The following is a 23752-nucleotide window of genomic DNA, read 5'->3' as shown; positions in this document are numbered from 1 at the left end:
CAGGAGGCATAACCAAATACAGCCGCGGAAAAAATTAAGAGACCACTTCAAAATTATCAGTTTCTCTGGTTTTACTATTTATTGGTATGTGTTAAAGTAAAATGTACATTTTTGTTTTATTCTATAACCTACTGGCAACATTCCTACCAAATTTCAAATAAAAATATTGTCATTTAGTTAATTTATTTGCGGAAAAATGACAATTGGTCAAAATAGCAAAAAAGATGCAGTGTCTTCAGATCTCGAATAATGCAAAGAAAACAAGCTCATATTCATTTTTAAACTACACAATACTAATGCTTTAACTTAGGAAGAGTTCAGAAATCAATATTTGGTGGAATAACCTTGATTTAAAATCACAACTTTCATGTGTCTTGGCATGCTCTCCACCAGTCTTTCACATTGCCGTTGGGTGACTTTATGCTACTCCTGGCGCAAGAATTCAAGCAGCTTGGCTTCTTTTCATGGCTTGTGACCATCCATCTTCCTCTTGATCACATTTCAGAGGTTTTTTTATGGGATTCAGGTCTCGAAATTGGGCTGGCCATGACAGGGTCCTGATCTGGTGATACTCCATCCACACCTTTACTGGCCTGGCTGTGTGGCATGGAGCATTGCCCTGCTGGAAAAAAACACTTCTCAGAGTTGGGGAACATTGTCAGAGCAAAAGGAAGCAAGTTTTTCTTCCGGGACAACGTTGTACTTTGCCTGGCTGAGGTTTGTAAAAGACCATAAGGATTGAACCAAAGCGGACTGGAGGGTCTCCTAGTTCGTCTTCTCTGATGAGTCCAATTTTCAGCTTTGCCCAACACATGGTCGTCTGATGGTTAGACGGAGACCTGGAGAGGCCTACAAGCCACAGAGTCTTGCACCTACTGTGAAATTGGACTCATCAGAGAAGACGAACTAGGAGACCCTCCAGTCTGCTTTGGTTCAATCCTTATGGTCTTTTACAAACCTCAGCCAGGCAAAGTACAACGTTGTCCCGGAAGAAAAACTTGCTTCCTTTTGCTCTGACAATGTTCCCCAACTCTGAGAAGTGTTTTTTCCAGCAGGGCAATGCTCCATGCCACACAGCCAGGCCAGTAAAGGTGTGGATGGAGTATCACCAGATCAGGACCCTGTCATGGCCAGCCCAATTTCGAGACCTGAATCCCATAAAAAAACCTCTGAAATGTGATCAAGAGGAAGATGGATGGTCACAAGCCATGAAAAGAAGCCGAGCTGCTTGAATTCTTGTGCCAGGAGTAGCATAAAGTCACCCAACGGCAATGTGAAAGACTGGTGGAGAGCATGCCAAGACACATGAAAGTTGTGATTTTAAATCAAGGTTATTCCACCAAATATTGATTTCTGAACTCTTCCTAAGTTAAAGCATTAGTATTGTGTAGTTTAAAAATGAATATGAGCTTGTTTTCTTTGCATTATTCGAGATCTGAAGACACTGCATCTTTTTTTGCTATTTTGACCAATTGTCATTTTTCTGCAAATAAATGATCTAAATGACAATATTTTTATTTGAAATTTGGTAGGAATGTTGCCAGTAGGTTATAGAATAAAACAAAAATGTACATTTTACTTTAACACATACCAATAAATAGTAAAACCAGAGAAACTGATCATTTTGAAGTGGTCTCTTAATTTTTTCCGCGGCTGTATATGCACAGAGCCTAGTGTCAATAGGCAGTGGGAGAAAGAGGCGTAACCCCAAACAGCACGGCAAAGCCGGGGTGTCACACAGAGTTGATTGCAAACAGCCAGTAACAAGGGAAATAGAGGTATAAACGGGAAAAACACATGAGCTCAACAGTGGAGAACCCTCAGAAGTTCAGTAAAACACAACACTCAGAATAATAAAGTCCAATGAACACAACCCTCAGAAGTTTTGAAGGGGAAAACACACACACACACACACACACACACACACACACACACACACACACACACAGACATTGCTGCTTCAATCAGGAATCATTATTTCTAGCCTTGTCACTGCCTTCATAATATTTTCCTTTCCTTTTGCACCTTATTTGTAAAATAAAAAAATATATTTTCCCGGAAAATGCGTCATTTTCTGGGTAATCCAAACTGAAAAATGTCAAAGTGTGAATTCACATAGTGACCTCATCTGTATCTCTGTAAAATGTGCAATCTATTAGTAAGGGTGTAAGTTTATATTTAATATTTTGGACAGACAAGCGTTTAGATAATATGAATGATCCTATTGGAAAATTCACTGAGTTGTCATAGCCTCAACCTTCCGTCCCATGTAAGAAGGGCTCAGTCCTATTTTCCATTTCTTTGTTGTTTCTTTGTCTTGCAACATTGTTAACATATGGTCATGGGTGACATAAGGCTCCACTGTCTGTCTAAATGTTCTGCACTGGTCATGCAGTAGTTTTTAATCTCATAACTCTCTCCCAGGGTCCAGCTGGCAACTATAGTGTACATCTCTGCCCTATATATAGTTCATTAAGCAGCATGTTTCTACAGTGTTCTTAAACAGATGTACACCACAACAAATCCAATACCAGCCACGATGATAATCATTTCTTCACATATACCATAATAATGTCTGTGGAGGGATAGCTACCTGGCATTCTGTTATTATTTCCTGTCTCGCTTTTTCACAGTGGTCTTTCAATATTGTAATTACACTAATGAATGCAGAGTAATAGAAAATGTCATACTGAGAATCATTATGTAATAGAACATTACTTTGTACTTTAATATACCAGGTTTAGGGTAATGTAAATGTGAGTAGTCTATAAGTGCTCTGTAATGCAATGCACTATTTGTGCTTTAGGTGTTAGAGGAGAAGATCATCACCTTTGTGAGGAATGAGCTGAAGAGATTCAAGAGGATGTTGAGTCCAGATTACCAAGAGAACTTTAAGAGTAAAGAGGAGGATGAGAGTGAAGCCAGAAAAGGGGCTCTGAAGATGGCACTGCACTTCCTTAAGAATATGAAGCTGCAAGATCTCGCTGACAAACTGCAAGAAAGTAAGAATTATTTTTTCACATCAATTAGCTAAAGCTAGGCAAAAAATACATAGCTATTGTTTGTCCTTAGTGTCAGTGGCTTGCAAAACATTATTATGATTTTTTTTTTTTTTTTAAATAGATGAGCTGGACGTAGTTTGTCAAACTGAGTTAAAAAGAAATCTCAAAAAGAAGTACCACAGTGTGTTTGAAGGAATACCCACACAAGGATGCTCTGCTCTGCTAGAAAAGATCTACACAGAGGTCTACATCACAGAGGGAGGAAGTGGAAAAGTAAACGAAGAGCATGAAGTCAGACAGATTGAGTCAAGATCCAACAGACCAGCTGGACAGGACACATCAATCAGATGCAGTGATATCTTTAAACTCTTACCTGGCCAAGACAAACCAATCAGAAGTGTTGTCACAAAAGGGGTTGCTGGCATTGGTAAAACTGTCTCAGTTCAGAAGTTCATCCTGGACTGGGCAGAGGGAAAAGAAAACCAGGATATCCACTTCATATTCCCGCTGCTTTTTAGGGAGCTCAATCTCATGAGAGAAAAACAGCTCTCTTTGATGGATCTCCTCCACCACTTTTTCACAGAAATAAAGCAGTTAACCTTTCCCAGCGAAGGGAAGTACAAGGTGCTGTTCATCTTTGATGGTCTGGATGAATGTCGACTCCAACTAGACTTTCAGAAAAATGAAAGTTTGACTGATGTGACAGAGGTCAACTCATTGGATATACTCCTGACAAATGTCATCAAGGGTAATCTGCTCCCCTCTGCTTTACTTTGGATTACCTCTCGACCAGCAGCCGCCAATCAAATCCCACCTGAGTGTGTCGACCGGGTTACAGAGGTACAAGGGTTCAATGACCCACAGAAGGAGGAGTACTTCAAGAAGAGGATCAGTGATCAGACTCTTGCCAGCAGAGTCATCTCTCACATCAAATTATCAAGGAGTCTCCACATTATGTGCCACATACCAGTGTTCTGCTGGATTGCTGCTACTGTTCTTGGTTTCATTCTTGGCTCTTCAGGAGGTGGACAGATTCCAAAGACTTTGACAGAGATGTATACCTATTTCCTTATTTTCCAAACCAAACAGAGGAGCCTAAAGTTTGAAAATGTGCATGACCTTGATCCACAGTGGGACCAAGAAGTTATCCTTGGTCTTGGAAAGCTGGCATATGAACAGTTAGAGAAGGGAAATCTGATTTTCTATGAAGAGGACCTAAAAGAGTCTGGCATTGATGTCAGAGAGGCAGCAGTAAACTCTGGCATCTGCTCCCAGATCTTTGGAGAAGAATCAGGGCTTAATCAAGGAAAGGGGTTCTGCTTCGTGCATTTAAGTGTCCAGGAGTATCTTGCAGCTTTGTATGCTCTTCTGATGTTAAAAATGAAAAGGAAAGACATCATTTCTCCAAAGCAAACCCTCAGGAAAGTCTTTAAGATTCTGAAAATGAGATCAGTACGCAAATCCATGATCATCTTACACAAGAGTGCCGTGGACAAAGCTTTGGAGCATGAAGATGGACGCTTTGACCTATTCCTCCGTTTCCTTCTTGGCCTCTCTCTAGAGTCTAACCAGACTCTCCTTCATGGCCTACTACAGACAGGACAAAATAAGATCGACAATGAAGAAACATTCAGTTACATTAAGGAAAAGATCAGGGAGGTTCCTTCATCAGAAAGGGTCATCAACCTCTTCCACTGTCTGCATGAACTCAATGATCACTCCTTAGTGGAAGAGGTCCAAAGCTTCCTGAGTGCTGGGACACTTTCTGAAGCTGAACTCTCACCTGCCCAGTGGTCAGCTGTAGTGTTTGTGCTGCTGACATCAGAACAGAGCCTGGATGTGTTTGACTTGAAGAAGTACATCAGATCTGATGAAGCCTTCCTCAGGCTTCAGCCAGTAGTGGAGGAATCACAGAAGGCCAAGTAAGTATGGTGGCAGTGTGTATTCTCAGAAAGGAAGGGGTTGATGACACTAGCTGGGTTTCCATCCAAGTTTTTAATGCACAATTTGACTATTTGAATAATAAACCCTGACTGGAAACACTGGAGTTCTTATAAAAATCTTTTGCAAATAAATATTCTATTTGCTAGAGGCGGGTGGATTAACCTGCTGTTCTGGTATAATGCGAGTTTGTTAGTTAAATGGGTTCATTCGCATTTTTCCCTTAATTAGGAGAGTGTCCATTTTTTATTTGCATAATACCGATGATGAAAGTGCACTGATTTGCAGTTGTTTAGCTGAATTTTCATGAAAGCGCATAAAAGATGGGAATTAATTAGATGGAAACCCAGCTTTCGATATGCAAAAAAGACATTTTGTCTGATTTTTGAGTTGGTTTAGAAGCACAACACTAAAATACAGACAGCAGCATTTAATTGAGTTTATAGTTACTGGTGGCTGTTTCCCCCTCAAGGCTCAATAGCTGTGGGCTCACTGAAAGGAGCTGTACTGCACTGGCATGTATCCTCAGCAAACCATCTTCAAAACTGAAAAATGTGGATCTCAGTGACAACAGTATTGGAGGTGTTGGAGTCCAAGAACTCTGTAGTGGACTGAAGAACCCGAACTGTGCACTCGAGACACTCAGGTAAGACATTTAGATTCTTCAGTATTCCCTAGGAATTAGTTCTGTGGGATGATTTCAATTTCTTCATTGCTATCCCCATGGTTACAGACAGACAGACAGACAGACAGACAGACAGACAGACAGGCAGTATTTCTTCATTTCAAATTGTCATAGACTTGAAGATCCTTCCAGACCTTTTTTCGACTTTAAACTCACACATCTCTGCTACAGCCTCAGTCACATTCACACTCCCAGCTGCACTTCATTCCCAATCCCAATCAGTACTGCTCCCACACACCTGGCACTCTCCTTACTTAAACTCCCCACTCCCTTCACTCCCTTGTCAGTTCTGGAATCACGCTCGCATCACTTATGGGTTATAGGCTATCTCAAGACAATACAAGCCCTGGATCCCCAACCTCCACTGCCATGCCAGTGTTCTCCTCTTCCAGGTCGTTAAGTTTTAGTTCTGGTCCGGCACTCTTGCGCCGTCAGGTCCAGTGTTTCCATGATCTTCACGAAACCCAGGTCGTTCTAGTTAATTTTCTGTGCTTTTGTATCCCAAGTTACTTTTTTTTCTTTTTGGCATGATTTTTCCCTGTAAACCCTGTTCTGGCTGGTTTCAATAAACTCCCACCTCCCTGCAATCTCTGTGTCGTCTGACGTTCCATGACCCCTTGACCATAGTACCATGCATTTAGTACTGCATTTTGGGTGTGAATACTACATCAGTGTGCCTTATTTTCAACCTTTCAAATGTCATCCAAGGTCCCTGACGTAGTAAACTACTGATCCCCTCAATATTCTACAAAAATAATCTTACTTTAAAGTGGCATTATGCAGTAATTATACTTCAGGATTAGAGTTAGGATAAGCAGTTTTACCTGAAAATAACAGCTTAAAAAGAAATTGGGCCGCTAAAATGAATTTCAATATGAAGAATCGCCTCCGTGCCACTGCCATACCAGGGTCCGTAGGCATATTACTGTGTTCTGTAGGTTTGCCTGAAGCCACCCGGTTTCTACTGTCTGCCGAACTAGTGAGTAGCTTATTTTCCGTCTTGCTTTGTCTTGTGTTGCACTTGCTTGATGTTTGACTGTGGTAAGACAGTTGTTGAGTAACTACTTTGTAACTAGTAAAAGTAAGGACATTTCAAGAGGTTTCTCTGTTTTTTTTAAAAATCCGTTATGCTGCTTTAAATACACTGCAAATGTTTTGTTGTGTTTGCCTTGACTGAATTATAACTATTTTATCACTGTAGACTCTCAGACTGCAGTATCACGGAGGAGGGCTATGCTAGTCTGGCTTCAGCCTTGAGGTTAAATCCCAATCATCTCAGAGAGCTGGATCTCAGAGGAAATGATCCAGGCGAATCAGGAGTCAAACTACTTTTAGACCTAAAGGAGGACCCGCAATGTAAACTGAAAAATCTCAGGTAAATGGAAATCAAGACCAATAATATTACAATAAAAAAAAAATAATGAGACTGTTATTATGAGTATACGAGTTATATGTATGCAACAAGTCTTCTTCATTGCAATTTAATTAAAGCATCAGTCTCTTTATTTAATAGCCACATTTAGGGGCATCAGCCTGTTAAATTTAAAGCTGCTGCACCAGGCCAATCAGACTGATTGAACTAATAGACTATACTAGTGGGTAGCAGTGCTTCCTAGCCCATGAGAAAAACACATATGTGAGCGATCAGTTTGAAGTTATAATGTTTGTGTGTTTTTTTTTAATGGAAGCAAATGTAATGATTTTGTGTGGTAGACAACAGATATGTTTATTGTCTCTATTTGTACAGGTTCCTGAAGGGGAGTGCTGCTGAGGAAGGCTGTGCTGCTGTGGCTTCAGCTGTGGGTTCAAACCCATTACTCATGACTGAGCTGGATCTGAGTGAGCTCATACCAGAAGCCTTGGGAGTGACTCAGCTTTGTGCTTTACTGGAGGATTCCCACTGCACACTGCAGAAACTGATGTTAGTGGATGATGTCACTTTCTTTTTAGTTAACATGCATAAGCTGCATTCTTCTCTTTTTGGAGGATGGAAGTCTCATTAAGCCTTTGAACGACTTAAAGGTGCTTCTTATGTGCAATGAATATAGAGGTTTTTGCAAGTGACAGCTGGCCAATATCTAGCTCTGAATTATGTCCCAGAAGAAGCCTGTTAGCTCAGACATCATCACAGGGTTAGAGATCTCTAGAGAACTGCTTTATTGCATTACCAGAGGTATACACTCAGGAAAGCATGCCGGTAGACACAAGTAGCATTCCCACCAAAGATGATCTCTCTAGATTTCCTTACCTTAGGGAGGTGAACCTTCTAACAGTCAAAGCCCATCTGGAGTTTTTGATCGGCAGCAATGTTCCAAAGGCTTTAGAACCGTGCAGTGGCGTAAAGTAGTAACATTATTTTTGGCCTTGCAAACTGTGTAGTAGGCTGACGTTACGTTTGAGTGAATGGTGAGCGCGATACGGCAAAATGAATGATAAAAAGCTTCTGAATAGAAAGTTTACCTTTAAAAGTTGTGTTGTGCAAAAGAAGCGAGCTTCACTGTCATCTGAAAATGTCAACAGGCAGCTGGCTGAAAGCACAGAAGTAGTAAGCTTACCTTTTATTGGTAACCTAACTGTCACGGTTCATTGTTTTTGAAAAAAGAGGCCTGACTTCTATGTTCACAGCAAACTTGAAAAAATGAAAATATTAAGCCATGGTTGAACTGCACTATAGGCTGAGTCCTTGTTTATCTGAAATGTGCACTTTATATGTACACTTTTATTTTGTACCGCTCTGTTTGGCAATGTTGTTTTTCAATAAAATAAAACATTGCATAAAGCAAGCCAATTCACTTTTCCATTTTGATAAGAGCATTAAAAAAAATTAAAATGATGGAAAAACATAATTGAAGGGACATTTAGAATAGATAAAAATGTGCGATTAATCGTGATTAATTTTGAGTTAACTATGGCAAATATGCGATTAATCGCAATTAAATATTATAATTGTTTGACAGCACTAGTAAAAATTGTTAGAAAGAAATAATAATAGTGACCACTATTTACCCAACTTGTAGCCTAGTAATCCTGCCCTACCATAATGTATGTAGGCTATAACTTTTCTTGAAATATATACAGTGGTGGCCAAAATTATTAGAACACTAGACATATTAAAGAGTTTTCAGTTGTTTTTGTTGAATTGGCCATTAAAATACCCTAAAAACTAATTCAATATGTACAAAGTCATCATTATGCTCTATTAATCATAGAATAGAGCCATCATAATGAGATTTAGGTCATTTTCCGTACAAAAACAAGCTAGGCCTATTTCACTGTCAATGTCACACAATGTTCCTACACAGAAGAGGCCAAATTACTTGTGTAATCATTGTCAGGTGTTATTGTGGTTAAATTGATGGTGATGCAAGAGTCTTAGGACACAACTTGGCGATTCTTTTGAATGTACAAGGCCTATCCTGCTCATTAAGTGATTGGTAACATCAGGGTTTTGTCACTGAGCCAACACCACAAAATTGTATAGATCCAAAGCCTCTAGAAGCAGTCTTGAAGCACATTTTGCTCTTTGAACATGGCTAAGGTGAAGAAGGAGCTAACGAGTGAGCAATGGGTTCGAATAAAGGCTTTTTTTGATGCTGGCTGGAGTTACTGCCCCATAGCCAAGGACTTGAGATGCAGTCCCAGCACTGTAAAGTACACTTTAGACCACCATGGCACCAGAACCGAAAGGAGGGAGGTTTCAAAAAGAAACTCTCAGACACACAAGTGAAGCATCTCAAAATTCTCAGTCTTCAGGACCGAAGAAAGACTTTACAAGAACTGTGTGACGAGATCAACATCACAATGACTAATGGTGCAACAGTGTCTTCAAGAACTGTCCTTCGGAAACTGGGAGAAGAAGGACTTTTTGGCAGAATAGCAGCAAAGAAACATTACTGAAAGAGAACAATTGAGTGTAACGCCTTAAAAATTTGCAAAAGAACACAAGAAATGGACAAATAAAGATTGGTTTAAGTGTTGTGTACTGATGAGTCCAGGTTTGAATAGTTTGGCAACAAGCAAAGCGTGTATGTTCCACGAAGTGAGGGGGAGAGATATAAAAATGAGTGTCTCTTGCCAACAGTAAAACAAGGAGGGGGTAGTATTATAGTGTGGGGTGCAATTTAAGCCTCAGGAACAGGTGACTTTGGCTAATTTGATGGCATCATGGATACAAAAGTATACCACAACATTCTGGTGAGGCACGGAGTTCCTTCTTGGAGACGTCTTATTGGGCCTGTATTTATTTTCCAAGAGGACAATGACCCTAAACATTATTTTAACTATTGCCGGATCTAACGGCGACAAGGAATCTGCTGGAACATTGAAAATTATGGACCGGCCCTCTCAAAGTCCGGACTTGAAACCCATCAAGCAAATTTGGGGCAAGTTGGAAAATAAACTTGACAGATCTACTGTAAATTCCAAGGAAAGCCTTAGGTTTGAGTTGCAGAAGGCATGGGATAACATTATTGTTGAAGTTGAAGAAATATATTGACTCTATGCTAGAGAGATGTGCTGCTGTAATTGCTGCAAAAGGTGGACGTACCACATATTAAAGTTAAAAGTGGATAAAAACAGTAGGAATCACTTCATCTGATATTTGTTGTGCTCAGAACAGCCATCTGCATGTTTCATGAACATTATGAAATTAAATCATGTTTTGGAGGCAAAAAAAAGGTAATTATTCTCAGATCTGTCAGGTGTTCTAATAATTTTGGCCACCACTGTACCTTTCACAATAGCCGTATAGGTTACCTGTTGCTGTCAGGACTTTGGGCAGCGATTGCCATGATTTGGCACATTGGCAGCATCTGGTGGCCAAACGACAGTTGGACAGTCTTATCGTTGTACAAGTGTCATTGTGTTACCCACCTGTGTCCCACCTATGCTGATTGTGTAACTCATCTGTGTCCCATGTCTGATAAGTAGTTAAAAGGATTTAAATGCCTGGCTAGCTCCTGTGGACTTTATCGGGTCGTTTTTGTTTCTTGTAGAAAATGCAAGTAGTGCTCTCAAGCACTTTGTTGTCGCTAGCTCTAGCTAGCCTCCTGTTTCACTGCGCGCCACAAAGAATGTGTTCCCTTGTTCGATCTTATAAAAGCCTGCTCAGTCTCAGCCTCCGTCTCAGCCTCAGCTACAGCCTGCTCAGCCTCAGCCTCAGCTACAGCCTGCTCAGCCTCAGCCTACTCAACTGGAGCCTAGTCCTAAGATATGTCTATTACTGCGCACTTGTGCACTTCAAACACTGACTTTCAGTGCTTAGGGCGTTCACACTGACAGAACCAGCAGAATTCAGGGCACTGAAAGTACCCGGATGGTGCACTGCAAATGGTAAAAAAAATGCAGTGTGAAATGATGTACACAACTCACCCTAAAGGGGTGCCATCTTGGCCTCATAGGTGAAGAGGAGGAGCCCTTCCCGGCGCTTTTTATTTCTAAAATAATGGCAGACGAGATGGCCGATGAGATGGTGGCAAGACCTCAAGCTGATACTGACCGTGAAAGCATTGGCAAAACTAAATATAGCCTATGGAAAATGAGGGAAAAAAGTTCATAGATTAATAAATAGGAAGTAATAAATAGTATAAATAGAATAAGTTACACAGAATAAATAGAATTTCAAAAGTTAAAAACTATTCAAAGGTTTGGAATTGCATGATGTGAAATGTATTTTGTTTTCTTTTATACTAAGTTCCTGATGTTGGAAATGTTTTCATGCATTTTATTTTGAATATTGTAAGAAAAGAAATTCAAATGTAAGAGTTTACATTATGTTTATTTTCTAAGGAAACGTTAGCCTAGAGATGAGAACAAAGCTGCAGAAAGCCAGAAACCATGTTGATTTTTTCTCCATGACACAGCTAAAGTTCTAATGTGGGGAATACTCTCAGTTCAGCATGCAACCGTTAATGTTTGTTAAACAAACGACTAGGGACTCTTTTAAAAGTTCAGTAGTGTAGTCGTGTAATATGAAGTTATTTCGGGTAACTCAACGGACTGAGTCACCAATTCACACAGAAGGCTAACTCGGCTAGAGCTAAAGTCAAAGTGAAAGTGAAAGTGTGTTTATTATTGCATGTACCAAATTGCTTCAGCACAGCAAAATTCTTACGACTTGGCAAGCATCATTCATCTACGCAGCTACTCACTAGCTAGCTAATTAGTCAAGGACTTTGCACAAGTGTAGCCTTCTCGGAAACCTTGAACATGCATCGTCCGGACTTAGCTAAGACTTAGACTTGGTCACGCCTTAAGGGCCTTATATAGTACACAAAACGGTCGTGTCGGATGGTTGGACAGTGGGCGGGCGGCCGGATAGTACGTACTAGTTAGCATTTGTGTCCCTTTATAGTACTCCAACGGCTGTGGGTGCTGAAAACAATTCTCTTCCACAACAGTAGGGGGAGTAACGGTTTAAGTCCCGAAAGACAAGCTACCCCATGACGTCTTTGTGCGATGGAAATCGTTAGTTGGCTTTACCTCTCCTCCACAACAGTCAATTTCTACTCTCCCACCAGCTGCCACTACTCAAATGCAACAGGTGTCAGCAGATACACAATATTGTGACTGTGTCTAATGCTATATATACACCTGATAGGGCAAACTTATCTTTATCATGGGAGAATGCGGGGGAGTAAAATGCTCCCGAAGTAGATTACATGTTTTTAACTTCGGGGTTAATTCCCTTTCGTCTACTGCTGGCTAGTTAATACATAGCCTACAGACAGCCGGAAAGGTTAATAAACAGAATGAAATAGCTACACATTACACACTATGTTTTAATAAAACCCACGTTACTCACATACTGGTTAACACTGTTTGTTACAGCACATAAACGTTTGTCGCTACATCCAAACTGCGTCACCGTTGTCCCTCCCTGTATCTGCTCCAGCCGCACCATTTTACTTGCAATGTGAATCATTGCCATTTGTTGCACCTTAATCATTTTCTACAAACATGATATGCGGTGTAGTAAACTGAGACTCTATTCACTACTGCACAAAACTAGACACGTTTGCAACGTTTGAAATGAAGTAGGTAAAACAACTTTCGCCAATATCTCCGTAAGGGAGATGGGTTGTGTGCTCAAATTTCCTGGGATCAAAGAAATTAATGTATTCATGTGCAGACTAAAAATCACGTCTCAGGATTTCTGCGCATGCACGTTATTTCGGGTGTCTCAACTGTAACTAATACCACTGTCATATAATTATGAGTTCAGTAAAATACGGAGCAAACACAGTTTTCTACCGTTGTTGAAACACATCTTTAATTGCCGTCGCTCATGCTGGTTCTCTGGCAGTAGGCTACTTGGGCCGGCTCATGTATTGTGATATACAGGGAATAGTTTTCAAGGAAAGGATCTGCGCCTTTGACAGTGGCTGTTATGCATATACAGCCGCGGAAAAAATTAAGAGACCACTTCAAAATTATCAGTTTCTCTGGTTTTACTATTTATTGGTATGTGTTAAAGTAAAATGTACATTTTAGTTTTATTCTATAACCTACTGGCAACATTCCTACCAAATTTCAAATAAAAATATTGTCATTTAGATCATTTATCTGCAGAAAAATGACAATTGGTCAAAATAGCAAAAAATATGCAGTGTCTTCAGATCTCGAATAATGCAAAGAAAACAAGCTCATATTCATTTTTAAACTACACAATACTAATGCTTTAACTTAGGAAGAGTTCAGAAATCAATATTTGGTGGAATAACCTTGATTTAAAATCACAACTTTCATGTGTCTTGGCATGCTCTCCACCAGTCTTTCACATTGCCGTTGGGTGACTTTATGCTACTCCTGGCGCAAGAATTCAAGCAGCTCGGCTTCTTTTCATGGCTTGTGACCATCCATCTTCCTCTTGATCACATTTCAGAGTTTTTTTTTATGGGATTCAGGTCTCGAAATTGGGCTGGCCATGACAGGGTCCTGATCTGGTGATACTCCATCCACACCTTTACTGGCCTGGCTGTGTGGCATGGAGCATTGCCCTGCTGTAAAAAACACTTCTCAGAGTTGGGGAACATTGTCAGAGCAAAAGGAAGCAAGTTTTTCTTCCGGGACAACGTTGTACTTTGCCTGGCTGAGGTTTGTAAAAGACCATAAGGATTGAACCAAAGCGGACTGGAGGGTCTCCTAGTTCGTCTTCTCTGATGAGTCCAATTTTCAGCTTTGCCCAACACATGGTCGTCTGATGGTTAGACGGAGACCTGGAGAGGCCTACAAGCCACAGAGTCTTGCACCTACTGTGAAATTGGACTCATCAGAGAAGACGAACTAAGAGACCCTCCAGTCGGCTTTGGTTCAATCCTTATGGTCTTTTACAAACCTCAGCCAGGCAAAGTACAACATTGTCCCGGAAGAAAAACCTGCTTCCTTTTGCTCTGACAATGTTCCCCAACTCTGAGAAGTGTTTTTTCCAGCAGGGCAATGCTCCATGCCACACAGCCAGGCCAGTAAAGGTGTGGATGGAGTATCACCAGATCAGGACCCTGTCATGGCCAGCCCAATTTCGAGACCTGAATCCCATAAAAAAAACTCTGAAATGTGATCAAGAGGAAGATGGATGGTCACAAGCCATGAAAAGAAGCCGAGCTGCTTGAATTCTTGCGCCAGGAGTAGCATAAAGTCACCCAACGGCAATGTGAAAGACTGGTGGAGAGCATGCCAAGACACATGAAAGTTGTGATTTTAAATCAAGGTTATTCCACCAAATATTGATTTCTGAACTCTTCTTAAGTTAAAGCATTAGTATTGTGTAGTTTAAAAATGAATATGAGCTTGTTTTCTTTGCATTATTCGAGATCTGAAGACACTGCATCTTTCTTGCTATTTTGACCAATTGTCATTTTTCTGCAAATAAATGATCTAAATGACAATATTTTTATTTGAAATTTGGTAGGAATGTTGCCAGTAGGTTATAGAATAAAACAAAAATATGCATTTTACTTTAACACATACCAATAAATAGTAAAACCAGAGAAACTGATAATTTTTAAGTGGTCTCTTAATTTTTTCCGCGGCTGTATATATATATGGATATAAAGGTAATGAAACAGGAAACGCTAGGTCCAGAAATGTTAGTTTCCGGAGTTGATGTCGTATGGAAATGAGGTTGTAGTGTGCCAATCACGGCCAAGGAGTATCCGTCGCCATGAGCGGACCGACAGAAATTTTTGCGGGGACACGGAGAGCTGTCCGACGTCTCTGGAGAGCACGGAGAGGGCGTTTCAGCTACCGGAGAAGGCGTTTCACTTACCTGAAGGCGTTCCTATGTGCCCAAAAACGTGTCGTACGGAGTAGCATAAAAATGCCTTTAGCAACACTTTGCCCGAGGTGGAACGACCCTCTGAGCACCTCGGAGAGTGCGACGGACCCCTACGTGCACCTCCTGATTTTTCTTACTTTTCGGATAGCTACGGATGCCCCCTTGGCTCTGATTGGTCTGCTAACGATAGCATTTTCGAACGACATAATTTCTTGTTTCTTTCCCTATCTATTCCTATTTCTGTCCGAGGCGGGCCTCGTCCTACAGAGTAGTGCCAAAGCCTTGCACCAGCCGACAGCAATTCAAATATTTTGTCCAAACCAACCTGAGCCCCACGGAGTCAATGTCTCAAATGTTCATACTACTGACACCTACGTTTTTTATGAAAAGCCTGCCTTTATTAAACTCCAGCATCAACAGATACAAGCACTCGCTGACACAAACAAGCGCCGTTAAACGCACAAGCGCGCAGAAGAGGGAGATGAGCATATTGAAATTAAATCATTCACATTGCAAGAACGGAATGAAATAGCCTACATTTTACACACGCTGACATCTGCTATGCCTAAATAAAAGCCACGTTATATAGGCTTCTACACCAGAACCAAAACAAGTCCAACCATCGAGGGTTAATCCATGTTGTTGTCGAGAAAGATGATGGCATCAATCATATTTCATTAAAGCTTCACACTTCTGACATTGGAAGCATCGCGTCAGCACCAATTTGAAAGTGGGGGGGACATGTTTCAGCGGGGGGTCTGAAAATTTTGAAAAACGTAGATGCAATTTCTCGCATTCTGGTGCATTTTACCATGTTTTAAGATAGAAAAAGAGAGTTAAACTAGTCATGCAGTTGAGATGGACTGAAGAATTATTAACTTCCGTGCCAGAGACGGAGCTCGCAGGGGTCCTTCCTTATAATGGATAAGAGGGTTCGTATCATAGATATAGAATATTCTATGGTGTAATACACAGAGGACTGACACTGACAACTTTTTTGACACTTTATAGTCTATTTCATGAAACCAAAGGGTTTAAAAGGAGGACAAGTGAGTGACACATTAAAAAAAAAATCTTCTTTGGTGAGTGTGTTTAGTCGCTGCTGTCGTTAGAAAAACTGCCATTAGCTAGCTAACGTTAACGCCAGATTAGCTCACGGTTGTTATGGCAATAACAATACGATTATAGCCAGATAATGTCCATTGGGTGGTCCTTAATTGTCCACTCTGTAACTCTGACTTACTTTCCTCTTCTTCTTCAAAAAATTCCGTATGTCCATTTCTGTGGTCTGCTTCTAGCGCGACGCTCCGATCAAATCAGAGAATGAATGAAAATGAATGACAGTTGAATCTGCGTGCGTGATGAGGCTGCGTAATACACCAGGAAAACGCGGAGTGGACTTATATTGCTGTGGGTATTCCCCACTGATAAAGTGGAACGGATTTAATTGTGAAGCAATGGAAAGAATGCTGGACTAATAGACCAGCAGTCACGCACGCACTGATATTTTGACTGCAAAAGTGGGGGGGTCGAAACGACTTGTTTTTAAAAGTGAGGGGGTCTTGTCCCCCCCCAATCACATTGTCGCGACGCCCATGATTGGAAGTATACAACAGCCTCATTAGAATCCGCATCGACTTTGATGCACACGACAGAAATATGTCCATACAGTAGGCTACATTTCCCCTCGTTGAGTATCGTTTTAAGACTCTCCAGATGACAGTTTCTTTTTTTTAAAACGTTCAGTTCACCGCAACGTCTTTATAAACAATACATCTACATAGTCCAACCATTGAGGTTTAATCCGTAGAATCCGCATTGGCTACTAAGCATACATATTTCCATACAGTAGATTTCCCCTCGTTTAGTGTTGTTTTAAACTCTCCAAATGACAGTTTCTTTTCAACTTCTTCCATGATACAGTTTGCCACCTGTAATCGCGTTTTGACATAAAAGAGAATGAAGAAGGCTGTTATCCTAAATGTGATTTATTTTATTCTCCAAAACGATACATCTGCAAAGAAATCAACATAAATTGCAACATACCACCTTCTCAGAGTCTCAAGTCCAACGACAGTTATGTGGTATGCCACTGTGTTGACTTAAAAAAAAACGTTGACTGAAACTGTTTGGAGCAAACGCGCTACTTCACAGAACAAATACTTTCATATTCGATTTCCACCACTTGTTAGTCATGTCATGCATTCATATAGATGTGAATCAATCAATACTAATACATCTTTAACTGTGACTAGTGCAGTGCCCGTAGGGGGTAACATCTATGACGACGACTGTTCTATGACTATGACATAATTCACAAAAAAGTGTCCCGATGTATCTGTTGTAATTCGTTTACTTTGTTTTCTCATTATTGCAATATTATAAACCTCAGTCTGCATTTACCCTGGCTTGGAGAGGCTGTCATTCGGAAGATACTGTGTGTGGTCGCCTTTGCTCTGTGTTCATTAAACCTGTGAATAAAAGGCTGGGTGCCAATCAAAATCACAACGCATTGCAAGAGTTGAGTACTACACCGCTACAACGGTGACATGGGTTTGCACCGTAGGCTACGGCAAACGGTAAAATACAAATATCTCGCGAACTATGAATTCAAAAATCTTCAAAATCAAGGATGCACAGGTTCATGACATGCGTAAGCTACATTACTTTGAAACTTAATATAAAGAAGCTTAAACATAAACAAATAGATCAAATCAATCACTGTCTTAAGATTACCTGAGCAAAAGTCTGTATCTGTTCACCAAGAAGAATTTGAATGCGGACCTCCTTATCATATCCAACGCTATTCTGAACTTTGAGTGAAGGCAGGGTAGTTTAATAACGCTACGCGTTTGATTGTGACGTCACTACCCATAGTCCCGACGGGACGGGAAACGATAACCCATTGTTTCCTATGGGAAACGGTAAAATACAAATATCTCGCGAACTATATATTCAAAAATCTTCAAAATCAAGGATGCACAGGTTCATGACATGCGTAAGCTACATGCAAAATCTCATAACTAACAGAACTACCGTCAGGGAGATACGCCCTAGACAGACAGACACACAGAGTTCCTGGATTTATAGATGTGTTTTTGTTTCATTTCGCAACGTATTTAGTGTATAATTCACATAGCAGGTGCCCCTTCGTAACCATTATACATTTTATTTGCTTAAAACACACAGAAGTACTGTCAAATCAGAGAGAAAATCAGCTGTCACCTGGCTATTACCTGACCAATAGGCCTACCTTTAAAACACGGTGATAGTATTCAAAACTAATTTGTCCTTCAATCTACCAAATATGATTAAACGGCATATGGTATTGCCCCGGTGACGCAAACGCGGGTAGAGCTTTATTCGGTAATCTGTCCGCTCATATACAAAAGCTAACATTAACGTGAAGTGGAGTTAACTTGCAGCCAACACCATTGTATTACAAACACTGACAACACACACACATAATGAGAAAGAACAACTTTGATTAATGTAACTTATAAACACGTCGTTTCAAAGTGCTGTGGCCGTTCTTAAAAGATGTGTCAAGAACTTCTGCTTCATGTAAAGCAGACATGTTGACTATAATAGTTATTTAGATATTTCAAATATGGAATGTTCAATGCTTTATCACGAGGGCCGCTGTATCTCTGTCTCTCTATTTATTTATATATCTCTCTATCAATGTGCTGATTATGGATTATCACTTGCAGGTGCTTGCAGGTGTTTTTAGGGTGTTGCAAGAGTTTTGGTTGGTTATCTCTAACATTAACGTGAAGTGGAGTTAACTTGCAGCCAACACCATTGTATTACAATTAGTGCTGTCAGTTTAACGCGTTATTAACGGCGTTAACGCAAGCCCATTTTAACGCCGTACATTTTTTATCGCGCGATTAACGCGTAAAAAAAAAAAAAAAGATTAACGTTCTTTTTGCTCTCCCAGACTGTGTAGTAGGCTAACGTTACGTTTGAGTGAATGGTGAGCGCGATACGGCGAAATTAATGATAAAAACCTTCGGAATGGAAAGTTTACATTTAAAAGTTGTGTTGTGCAAAAAAAGCCAGCTTCATTGTTGTCTGAAACAACAGGCATCTGGCTGAAAGCACAGAAGTAGAAGGCTTACCTTTTATTGGTAACCTAACTGTTATTGGTAACGCCCTGTTTGGCAATGTTGTTTTTCAATAAAATAAAACATTGCATAAAGCAAGCCACTCCACTTTTCCATGTGGATAAGAGCATAAAAAAAATTGCGATTAATACATTTACAATTAATCGCGATTAATTTTGAGTTAACTATGACAAAAATGCGATTAATCGCGATTAAATATTTTAATCGTTTGACAGCACTAATTACAATCACTGACAACACACACACATAATGAGAAAGTACACCCGGCGATTATCTTGCATTTTATCTTCCACCTTTGAATAATGTAACTTCAAAGCGCTGTGGTCGTCTTTAAAAGATGTGTCAAGAACTTCTGCTTCATGTAAAGCAGACACGTTTACTTCAATACTTATTAAGATATTTTAAATGCTGCAAATATTTTGTTGTGTTTGCCTTGACTGAATTATGACTATTTTGTCACTGTAGACTCTCAGACTGCAGTATCACGGAGGAGGGCTATGCTAGTCTGGCTTCAGCCTTGAGGTTAAATCCCAATCATCTCAGAAGGCTGGATCTCAGAGGAAATGATCCAGGGGAATCAGGAGTCAAACTGCTTTTAGACCTAAAGGAGGACCCGCAGTGTAAACTGAAAAATATCAGGTAAATGGATATCAAAACCAAGAATATTACAAAGAGTTATTACGAGTATACAAGTTCTATGACTATAACAAGTCTTCTTCATTGCAGTTAACTTAAGGCATTACTCTGTAAGCAAAATTACGTCCCCTCGACGTCCTGTAATGGTCTCTCTGAACATTGTAAAAACGTAAATGTGTATGGTTCCCTTGACAACTCAAGGACGTTTTGCACGACCTTCCAAGACCGCCCCGAGGACGTTGCGGTTTTCTATAGGTCCTGGGGACGTTATGCAGGACGTTGCAAGCACGTCGCAGGGCAGCCGTGGCCTACTGGTTAGGGATTCAGGCCGGAAACCGTAGGGTGGCCGGTTCGATCCCCGACCAGTAGGAAAAATGTGGGAGGGGGAAGTGGTAGACTACTGCTCTCCCATGCCCACATCCACGGCTGAAGTGCCCTTGAGCAAGGAACCTAACCCCGATCACTGCTCCCCGGGCGCCGCCAATGGCAGCCCACTGCTCCGGGTTAGTGTTACTTCACTTCACTGTGTGTGTGTGTGTGTCACTTCCCTGGATGGGTTAAATGCAGAGGTTAATTTCAGAGTGTGTGTGTCTACACCACCTCTGCCATAGAGAGGACTTTCACTTTCACTTTTCATTGTGGTTACGTCTGGGGAACGTGTTTCTATAGGTCCTGGGGACGTTCTGCAGGAAGTTGCAAGAACGTCCTGAGGGCATTGTGGTGACTTCTGGGAAACGTGTTTTAGACGTCCTGGGGACGTTATTCAAGGACGCACCGCGGACGTAGCAGGCACGACCGTTTTTGCTGAGCTAAATGAAGAAAATAAAATAATAATAGATCGCGGAGCCGTCATTTTGCTTACAGGGCGCACACACACACAAGTTGAAGTTCATTTATATTACATATTTCATATGATATACATAGACACACACACAGACACACACGCGCTTACAAACTTGATTGCGAGGAATGGGAATCGAACCGTTAACTTTCCTATTACTAAACCACTTCGCTACCTACTGTACTAACACTGTCTGATTACTATTTTGTCACTTTAACACGTTTATCTCAGGGTGAGACAGCCAACAAACTTAGTAATTTTTTCCGAGGGTTTGAGGAAAAGCATATTGTAGCGATCTCAGTCACTACGCATTGAGGGTTTTCCGTAATGATTCCTTTTTTAATTAACATCCATGGCACGTCACAGACGTGCGGGCAGGGAGGCAGAATAACTAGCCAACCTAAGAATGATGAAATAAAATAAATATGAATGCTTCTCTACTGATCTGTGGTATAAATGTAATGTCTGCATGATTCCAATACAATGCATACATAGGAAGGTCTACCAAGTGTCTAGCTTTAACATTGAGCTTTCCGCAGCCCTTCAAAGATGCTGCAACAGAATATAGATCTCACAGGCCAAATTGACTGATTGGAATTTCTTAAAAATCCCGTCTCACAAACACAATCTGGATTTGACAACAATCCTAATATTTAGGCCTATAAAGCAAACGTGCACTTCCCTTATTATGTTTTAAAGGAACAGGCTAATCTGCCGTTAGAAAGTTATTTACCAACACGCATATGCTGCATTTTAAATAAAGTGCAAACCCTCGGTTTCAAACGAGGAGCGAACTGAGTGACCAGGATCCAACATGGCCAAGCAGACTAGCCTTAAAAGCTTTTTTTCAGAGGCCAAACACAACTGATGAGGGTAAACCGTCTGACGAGGATGAACCTGTAATACCTGCAGTGTTATGTCTGAACGCGTTTCATTTCATTATACTGTCTATGCCCGTGCGTGAGCGTGCCGAAGTTGGAGCCGAGAGACAGGGATTTGGAAAAATTATAGCTCGCACTCGGAGCATATTGAAAATTGGAGCTGTGAACTTAGTTCAAAATTTTGAATTATGGACAATGAACTGAACTAGTTCATGTAGAAAGTGAACTTTCCAAACACTGAATAGCCTACCTGAAGCCGTAGATGTTCGAACAGCTTCACCAGAGAAAAAAGCCGAAATGTCGGGCGTTTATGTCGTTATGGAGTGACAAGTTCTCTTGGCTAAGGTGTGAGGTAATTGATAGTCACAGCAAAATGTTCTGTTAGCACTGCGAAAAGGCGACGCAAAGGATTCACAAGAGGGTCGAATAATTTTTGAATCTCTGCTCTCATTGAACTGAGCAATGACCATGTTGCGGCGCTCATTTTATCGCCACAAAGGCCACTTATTGAAGCGCATCAGACATTAATGTTTTTGTTTCCCATTGTAAACTTAGGAAAATATACATGTTGCATTCTAAACTACCTGAATATTTTGTTATTTAAGCTACGCAGGCCGTCAGTTTTCTTCAATAGGCTAATTTAGAAGCAGAAATGGATATTTGGCCGGCTTATCATTAAAATGTCGGGCAAATGAAAAACATTTTTCTCCAGCGGAACCTCTGGTTCAGAGAGGACCATCAGAGGACGTCAAGGGGACATTTTGGAAGGACCGAATGCGAATGTCCCGCAGAGGACCACAGGTAAAGGTTACGGGAACGTTTTTAAAGGACGTCCTGGGGACGTATGCTGAGAGACCAAATAAGAACGTTCCCTAAAAGTCCGTTTTAAGGCTCATGCGAACATCACGCAGAGGACCTGCAAGTAAAGGTTATGGGGACGTTTTTAAAGGACGTCCTGGGGACGTGTGCTAACAGACCAAATTATAAGGTTCCCTGATAGTCCGTTTTAAGGCTCATGCAAACGTCACGCAGAGGACCTGCAAGTAAAGGTTACGGTGACGTTTTAAAGGACGTGTGCTGACAGACCAAATTATAAGGTTCCCTAATAGTCCGTTTTAAGGCTCATGCAAACGTCACGCAGAGGACCTGCAGGTAAAGGTTATGGGGACGTTTTTAAAGGACGTCCTGGGGACGTGTGCTGACAGACCAAATTATAAGGTTCACTAAAAGTCCGTTTTAAGGCTCATGCGAACGTCACGCATGAGGACCACAGGTAAAGGTAACGGTGACATTTTTGAGGACGTCATGGGGGCGTGTGCTGAGAGACCAAATTATCATGTTCCCTAAAAGTCTGATTTAAGACTCATGCGAACGTCACAGAAGGACCAAACATAGACTTGCTACGAACTTCAAAAACGTTCTGGTAACGTCCTCTAGCGAACGTTGTGGTGGGGACCAATTGGGGACGATTGGGGACCTTGCGAATGTCCTGTTAACGTCCTGGGGACGTTCCCTGTTTGTGGGGTAGTCTCTTTATTTAATAGCCACACCTCATATTTTAAGCTGTTGACTTAGGGGCATAATTAATTACCATAGATAAACATAAAATTAAAAGTGACAGGATGAGCTCAGCTATTGCAGTGAAAACTCAGCCTGCTAGATTTAAAGCTGCTGCACCAGGTCAAGCAGACTTATTGAATTAATAGACTATACTAGTGGGTAGCAGTGCTTCCTTTCCCATGAGAAATTGTCTCTATTTTTACAGGTTCCTGAAGGAGAGTGCTGCTGAGGAAGCCTGTGCTGCTGTGGCTTCAACTGTGGGTTCAAACCCCTTACTCATGACTCACCTGGATCTGAGTGAGCTCATACCAGAAGCCTTGGGAGTGACTCAGCTATGTGCTTTACTGGAGGATTCCCACTGCAGACTGCAGAAACTAAAGTTAGTGGATGTTGTTACATTCTTTTTAATTTACACACATAAGCTGCATTCTTCTCTTTTTGGAAGATGTTAAGTTAGTCTTTTTAACCAGTGTTGTTTTCGTCAGGCAAGACGAAAACGAAAATGACGTCGTCAGACCCCTTTTTTCCATGGCGAAAATGAGACTAAGACGAACGTCACCAAAGCCATATAAAGACTAAAATGTGACGAAAAATGTAGACATTTTCGTCAGACGAGAACTAGACGAGACTAAATTGTTAGTGAGTGGACGAACAAAGCTTCAAAACATGTGCCGGGTGCGGGTGGTCGTAAAAAGAGTGTTCTGACTTGATATTTGTTAATATGTTTGTTAACATAATTTGTTGTCCGAGAAGGACACCTACTGGTGCATTCCGGTAGTGCACCTTGAGTGCATTTGTTACG

The 23752-nt window shown here is 40.9% G+C and overlaps 1 protein-coding gene across 1 annotated transcript in view; it reads left to right on the top strand.

Moving 5' to 3' along the window:
• The window catches only part of LOC308381611 (NACHT, LRR and PYD domains-containing protein 3-like), a gene marked incomplete at both ends in the record, with an annotated part of 76929 nt that overhangs the window by 28657 nt on the left and 24520 nt on the right, over positions 1-23752 (top strand). The window contains 3 exons of the mRNA XM_080859201.1: positions 2807-3002; positions 3124-4924; positions 7376-7549. Coding sequence (XP_080715327.1) covers positions 2807-3002; positions 3124-4924; positions 7376-7549 — 2171 coding nt within the window. The remainder of the gene's footprint in view (positions 1-2806; positions 3003-3123; positions 4925-7375; positions 7550-23752) is intronic.

Source organism: Sprattus sprattus (assembly GCF_963457725.1).
Source record: "Sprattus sprattus genome assembly, chromosome: 20".
NCBI classification, from domain to species: Eukaryota; Metazoa; Chordata; class Actinopteri; order Clupeiformes; family Clupeidae; genus Sprattus; species Sprattus sprattus.
The sequence above is the reverse complement of the archived record's forward strand: the minus strand, read 5'-3'. Positions and strand labels throughout refer to the sequence as shown.